Consider the following 7,906-nt stretch of genomic DNA (forward strand, 5'->3'; position numbering starts at 1 on the left):
TTTTTTCAACTAACTTTTTGACGCCATTTGTCATCGAGTAAAAAATTGGGGATTTTAAACACTTTCACTTTTAGTAGCAAAATAATACTTTTTCAGTCCACAAATGATGAGAAACATATTATTAATTTTAAGAAATAAATTGAACATAATTTGAATGAGTAATGATATGAGCACCTAAAATATACATTTAAATATTATGCACAATAATGTAACAGTTTAGTTTAGCTAATTATATTTATTAAAATTAGGACTCACTATTTTAAAAAATAATAACACATCATTATATATAATATTTAAGTATATATTTTGAGTCACGTATCATTACTTGTCGAGATCATAAACCTTCATTAATCCACCGTTCCCAACTTTTGATCTTCACCACAATATTTTCTTAATTTGACGTTCAAACTTTGAAGTTCATTCTTTTTTTCAGGGGACCTCAAATTCATAAAATCAAATTTCACCTTTTGTCAACAAAAAAAAAATCTTCACAAACTCTTATAATTATCTCTTTTTCAATAATCCATTTTAAAAAATAACCCATTTTCCCATAAGATTCCACGTTTAGAAATATGTCGGCAACTGCACAATTTTCTGACACGTGGCAAACTAATTCAACTAAAAAATAAACAAAATAAAGTAAAGAAAAAAAGAGAGAGAATTATTTTTTAGGACACTGAAACAAAAGGTCACAGTGAATTGTCCGCCTGATAATCCTTCGTTGATTAGCAACAACGTATTACTGCCAAAAGATTCTACGTTCGACCCAGAAAACTCACCAATCCAATCTGCAAAACCCATTTCTTCTTCTTCTTCAGAGTTGAATTCAAATCTTACATTTTTTGCTATCTAGTCCTCAGGGCTCCGATGGCTTTCATTCTAGGTCTTGTTCTGGGTATCACCTTTGGTCTCGCTGTGATCGTTGGATTCGTCAAGTGTGAAAACCACCGGTCCAAGCGCCGGTCTGAGCTGGCGACCACCATTGCCACTTTTGCTCGGATGACTGTGGATGATTCCAGAAAGATCTTTCCTGCGGAGTTTTACCCTTCTTGGGTTTCATTCACTCAGTGGCAGAAGTTGAGTTTTCTCTTAATTTAGTCTTTTAATCTCTGGGATTTTTCTGAATTTTAATTTGGGGGCTAATGTTTTTGTTTTTCCCTTCTGGGTTTGTTTTTAAACAGTTGAAATGGCTGAACCAGCACCTTTCCAAGATCTGGCCTTATGTCAATGAGGTAACTCTTTCTGTTTTCCAAGTTTGATGGATTCTATTCTTTTTTTTTTTTTTAAATATATATTTATTTTTTAAAATGGTATACATTTAATGTCTTACTTATGAATTTTGGGGCTGTAGGCAGCGTCTGAACTGATAAAAACTAATGTTGAGCCGGTTCTTGAACAATATAGACCCGTTATATTGTCATCCCTCAAATTTTCAAAGTTCACTCTTGGTACCGTGGCTCCACAGTTTACAGGTTAGTCTATTATTGTTGTGCAATTGGGTTTCCTTTTCCTTTCACAGTTTACTTATATTAGATTGTTTTTCATAAAAATGTTGTAATGTACTTTTGTCAACAATATTGTGCTATATTTGGTAAAAAGGCCTTACCTTTTTCTTCAAATTTCTATCTTCTCATTTTAATTAAATACTTCCTTTTTAGCTCAAGTTCTTCTCGCGGCCTATCTTAAGTTGTTCTAGGTGAATCTAAAGTAGATACTTAAGTAAAAGAAAAGGAAAGCAAACCAAATGGAAAAAGAAAAAAGAATCCTGTATTTGTTCATGGGTCTTAGTAATAGATGTTGATGTAACTTAATGCACATTGAAGAGAAGCTTCGAATGAATTTATAGAAAATGTTCTCAGCAATATCTAGGATTCTTATGTGAACTAATTTTTGTCATTAGGAATTCGCATTGTTGAAGATGAAGGAGATTCTGTTACCTTGGACCTGGAAATGAAGTGGGATGGAAATCCAAGCATTGTACTTGATATTAAAACTTTAGTTGGCGTTCGGCTGCCTGTTCAGGTTTTTGTAACTTATTGCTTTCTCGCCTCTTGGATTAATTAGTAATACCTTGTGAAACAGAGAGATAGAGAACCTTGTTAAAGATTTTTTTCAAATCAGTTTGCAGCAACGGATATCTGTGGATTTGTTTTGAGCTTATGTTTGATGTTTATGTAAGAAAATTATACTATCTCAGAACAGGATGAGTTTGAAAAAGTAAAAACTGGATTTCGAGTGACATTTTCTCTATTAATATTGCAGTAGTTCATCATCATTTATCACTTAAATTTTATTAATTAAGCTCAGTAAATTACAATATTTTCTAAAATAAATTAATTATTTGTTCATGATTCACATGCAGCCATCCTATTCAGACGAGTAGAATATAAATTATTTCCTTTGAACAAGTATGCATACAGTATGATTTCATAAGAATGAGTGTTCACTGGAAAGTCCATATGTTCATTTACTTGCTCATTGTACTAGGGTATTGTAATTGTCACCTCTTCAAATTTCTTGAAGTTTTTTTTTCTCCTCCATTCAGGTTAAAAACATTGGATTCACAGGAGTTTTCAGGTTAATATTCAAGCCTCTGGTTAATGAGTTACCGTGCTTTGGAGCTGTTTGCTATTCTTTGAAAGAAAAGGTGCAGTCTAAATTTTGTTAGTACTTAGTAGTGAAGTTGCAGACATTTTACAGTTATCACATACACATTAAAAGTTATAGTTCAACATAAATCTGTATATTTGTACTATGTGTGTATTGACCGTAAATGAATGGAGTTTCATTTTTATTAAAGTATAGTTGAAATTGAAAAGTATTCATTTTTCTAAGACTGTTAGTTATGCTAATTTCTGATCTGTTGCATGATGGAATAAAGCCAGCACAGTGTAAATTTTATTCTTGGGGTTGCCTCTAACAATACTATTAATTGATAACCTCACAATGAGTCAATGACTACTTTTAACCACTTAGATGAGATATTAATTTCTAAGGCCTCAACTTCAAGTTTAGGTTTGAAGAAAATTGAATTTGTCTTGAGTGAAAGAAAGTTATGCTTGGTAATAATGAATAATATTCTGTCCTCTGCATGAAATCTTTCATACTCTCAGAAACACACATAGACTCAACATATATGTGAAGTAGATTCCCTGCTTCCTGTACTCAAGGCTTGCCCATGACTTTGTGACCATCTATTGTTATTCTTTATGTGCAGAAAGATTTGGATTTTACGCTTAAAGTTGTGGGTGGTGATATTTCAGCTATTCCGGGGCTTTATGGTCAAATTGAGGTTTGGTAACTTTCATAATTACTCCCTAACATTATTATTCTTGCTATGTTTATCACAACATCATTGCCATTGGCATATTTATAACTAGAATTATTGTTGCCTTTTTACATCTCATTTTCTAAGTTTAGATTGCATAGGTCTCTGTTGAAATATGTTGAGCAAAAAGCAATTATTGCATTTAGCACATTCATGCAACTCAGTGCCAGACCTTCAAACTTATGTTAACGTTTCAAAAGTACTTGAAAAGAGATGGGTTGTTATATTCTCTCTTCTGTTTGTTTTGTTTCTTCATCTTGCTAGTGTAAGCTATTACGCTATCTTACATTCTTTGATTCTGTGGAATGCTGAAAATTGAAACAAATATTTGCTTGTTGGTTAACAAGCAAAGCATCACCAGCATTGTCATTCCTTTGTGTATGCACAAAACTCTTTGCATCTTTCTCTGAATTTAATTTGGATCAAACTAAACGACACACTTGCTTTCTTTTTAAATCATAATTGAGCGAATTTTAAAATCTAGAAGGGTTATGTGGAACTGTCTTCCTTGGCTCTTGGTTTCAAACCTTATGTATGGGGGTTAAGTATACTGCTTACTGCACTTGTGAGAAGTATATATGCAGGGAGAAGTGTTATGTTTAGGATAATTTACATATGGGAAGAGTTTGGCTGTGGCAAATATATTTTGGTCGTTTGAAAATGATTTTTCTGCTCACGTTTGCCTTTTTTTTAAAAAAAAAAAAACTATAAATGGTTTATTTTTTCCTTGCATTCCTCTGACTGGGATTTGTTTACCAAAGTGACAAATTGAAAAAGTGAAATTAGTACAATAATCTCATTTTTACAAAACTGAACAGTGTAAATTTATGGCCAATTTATTTTGGAAATAATTTTTTTTCTGTAAGTTGTTTTACTAATATATCTTTTCATTAGTCATTTTAGGACTGATTTAATTCCTTCGTAAAGGATATGTAAATTTTAATGTTTCAGACTAATATGAAAAGTCTTGTTTTTTGACACCTTAAGGTGCTCAACCAATAGTGGTATGTTACTTTCTTGTGGTGTGGTGTTGGGCACCACTGGTGCCACTTAGCAATACTCTAATTTGAATTACTTAGTATTATTTCATACCTTTGTACAACTGCCATGCCTTTACTTTAATAAGATGTTTATATATTCATACAGGGGACAATACGGGATGCTATTGAAGATTCAATGACATGGCCTGTTCGTAAAATTGTTCCCATTATTCCTGGGGATTACAGGTACACGCCAAAGATAAGTTTTTATTTTTAAAATTTGTCTGTGCTCATATTGATTACTATGTGCTGTTGAGATTTATGACATTCATGTATTTCTGTGTGTGTTTTTTATTTAGTGATCTTGAATTGAAGCCGGTTGGGACATTAGAGGTGAAGCTTGTGCAGGCTAAGCAGTTGACAAATAAAGACTTGGTTGGGAAATCAGATCCCTATGCTGTATTGTATATACGACCTCTACGTGAACGAATGAAGACCAGCAAAACAATTGTATAATCACTATTTCTTTTCCTTTATGATCCTGTTTTGGTCCTCTTTATACTTGGTTTAACAGGTTCTTTCATTGTTTTTTCAGAATAATGATTTGAATCCAATATGGAATGAACACTTTGAGTTTATTGTTGAAGACGAATCTACTCAGCACTTAGTGGTAAAAATTTATGACAGTGAGGGTCTTCAGGCATCGGAGCTCATTGGATGTGCACAAGTACGATTAAACGAACTTCAGCCTGGTAAGGTAAAGGATGTGTGGTTGAAGCTGGTCAAGGATTTGGAGGTTCAGAGAGATAATAAAAACAGAGGGCAGGTAACCGGAAGGATACTGACCACACTCTCTCTTATTTTTTCCACCTTAATGAACATGTTCAGTTTCGAGTATTAGCTCTTGTTAAATTTTCAGATGGAAATAAAAATTAGCTGTCTTTCTTCAGTCCAGATTGTGGGGGTCTGGGTTTATAGGAAGGATCCTAGGTCCCAGTCACTGGATACTTGCCTTCCCACACTTCATAATTCCATGTCCTTGTACTGAAAAGTCTCATTTATTAGATTTATAGTGCTAATTCCTTTGGGGATGAATAATGTTCCATCCATTATTCTTTCTTTTGATAGGTACTCAAATACAGACCAAGAAATATATTTGAATTCTAGGCTGAAATTGTTTTTAGCAACTGTAATGGTTGTACAAAGGGGCTCCAAGCTTTCGAGAGGCTTGGTTCTCTCCACAAGAATCTCACTCTATAGCAAATCAATTCTGGTACCCAAAACAAAGTACACACTCAGTTATAAACCCTCTGCCAACCCCCAGGAACAATTGATTTCCTAGCAGAAACCTAATTTCCAAAACACAATCCCGCAACACAAACTATCCACATCACCCAAGTTAATGTTATCCTGTTTACCCTTGCGCCTAGAGTGCCTCAAGTGGACTTGTTGCCTAACATCTTTATCCAGATAAGTTAGGTGGCAGCAACTCTGGTGATGAAACCATGGTTCATCATTGTAGAAAATTTTATCTGCACTGCTGTAGCAATCTCTTAATTGTATACCAATTTATGTCTTTCATCAATGTTGGTGCTTTCTGTTTCTTAAGGATTTGAGAGATTTTTTTTTTTATATTTGATTAGAAATTTTAGCTTGCTGTATCTTTTTTCATGCATACCTCTGTTAAGCACTTACTATTATCCTATTTGCAAGGCATGGGAGAGTATTACTTAAAATTTAGTAGTTAGAATGGTTAAATGAGTAAATTGATATCTTGGAACTCCAGTTTATGTTAATTACCTGAAAGCATCTAATAGATCCACATGCAAATACACACTAACTAAGATTCACAGTATGAAATGAATATGTTTTGGGTTTGTTTCGTTTACATTTTTTTTAAATAAATAAATTTTAGGTACAATTGGAGCTCTTATACTGTCCATATGGCATGGAGAATGGCTTCACCAATCCTTTCGGTTCTGACCCCTCAATGACCTCTTTAGAGAAGGTCCTTAAAACTGGGGCTAATGGAATAGATGCTACTGAAAATGAAAAAGAAATTACGCAGAAGAAAAGGGAGGTTATAGTCAGAGGTGTACTCTCTGTTACTGTGATATCTGCTGAAGACTTGCCGCCAGCTGATGTTATGGGGAAGGCGGATCCTTATGTGGTACTCACATTGAAGAAATCAGGAGCAAAAAGCAAAACTAGGGTAAGCTATGGATGGATGACAAGAATCACACTATATTTTACATTACAACTACTGGATTTTAATGAGCAAAACTGGATATAACAAAACGATGAATGAATCTTTTAGTTATGATTTATCTTAAGCCTTTATGACATTCTTTTGCATCTGTATCGTATCTTAAGTGGGTTTCTCTTACATCTCACGCATTAGAAGGTTTTCTTGATTAACTTATTTTCTTGATTTTTTTTCTCCTCAGGTGGTTAATGACAGCTTAAATCCTGTTTGGAATCAAACATTTGACTTTGTTGTTGAGGATGGATTACATGACATGTTAATGATTGAGATCTGGGATCATGACACTTTTGGGAAGGTAAAAGATCCTAAATTTATAAAGCGGTTCTTTATTTGTTGGACTCCATAGTTTTTTTTTTAACCTTTTCTGTCTTCTGCCTCATTTGGTTCTTTTGGGTTATGATGAACTAAAATTTATAAGATACTTTTATGTGCTAGTGGTTTATTTTATAGTACATTCATTTAAATATCTACCAATAATACAGGATTATATGGGAAGATGCATCTTAACACTGACTAGGGTACTATTGGAGGGGGAATACAGTGACTCCTTTCAGCTAGATGAATCAAAGTCTGGAAAACTGAATATGCATCTCAAGTGGATGCCGCAGCCAATTATGCGTGATTCTTGATTGATTCCCGTTCCATGGCTAAGGAAATTTACGTGATTTTTGACTGATCCCTATTCTCATCAATGTAACTGTACGCAAAGAATAGAAGCGATCTACTCAGGATCACCGGTTAATAGTTCTCCCCGTCATATGTTCTTCACAAGGGGAAGTTTTAAGTACTTGAATGGTGTACATAATTGTTTCATAACACAAACAGTGATGCAGAGAAATGAAGTTTCACGGAAAATAGCAGTTAGTTTTGTGGTTAGATGTGACTACTTCTGGACCATGAGAAATAGTTTGACTTCATATACATTCCAAGCAGGTTTCAGCACCAAATAGCACCCTTTCTTTTTCCATTCTCTTTTGTATGTATACTGGAGTTTGTGAGAGTGATTTCATAGCATTGCCTATTTTCAATCAACAGCTTTAAGTTTTTCCTTTTGTCCCTTCTTAGTTTCATCATTAAAACCCTTTTCTTTCTTTTCAATTATTTTTTCCAATAGCAATGATGTTGGTCCAACATTTAAGCCTCTTTTCTTCATCCTAACTTTTGTGCGATATGTCCTCGGTTTCCAAACAGTACTTTTGCAGGTGTTGCCTTTATGAATGAAAAAACAATTTTGCTGGTCGCTTATTTAATTTCAAATCGTAGTACAAGTAGCTTTTATTGATGATAAACAGTATAACTCATTTAGAACTAGAGAGGTTTGCTACTGCAGAC

General features: G+C 33.8%; 1 protein-coding gene across 1 annotated transcript; it reads left to right on the forward strand.

Moving 5' to 3' along the window:
- The first annotated feature begins 665 nt into the window (after nucleotides 1-665).
- Nucleotides 666-7,626, forward strand: LOC133782795 (synaptotagmin-5-like). Its single transcript, XM_062222182.1, has 12 exons — nucleotides 666-1,075; nucleotides 1,180-1,232; nucleotides 1,352-1,472; nucleotides 1,901-2,022; nucleotides 2,546-2,647; nucleotides 3,218-3,292; nucleotides 4,475-4,554; nucleotides 4,668-4,818; nucleotides 4,904-5,134; nucleotides 6,224-6,520; nucleotides 6,756-6,869; nucleotides 7,057-7,626. The coding sequence occupies exons 1-12, from the start codon at nucleotides 868-870 to the stop codon at nucleotides 7,201-7,203; spliced, it is 1,701 nt and encodes a 566-aa protein (XP_062078166.1). The 5' UTR covers nucleotides 666-867; the 3' UTR covers nucleotides 7,204-7,626.
- The last annotated feature ends 280 nt before the right edge of the window (nucleotides 7,627-7,906 follow it).

The sequence above is a fragment of the Humulus lupulus genome, chromosome 6, assembly GCF_963169125.1.
Source record: "Humulus lupulus chromosome 6, drHumLupu1.1, whole genome shotgun sequence".
Lineage (NCBI taxonomy): Eukaryota > Viridiplantae > Streptophyta > Magnoliopsida > Rosales > Cannabaceae > Humulus > Humulus lupulus.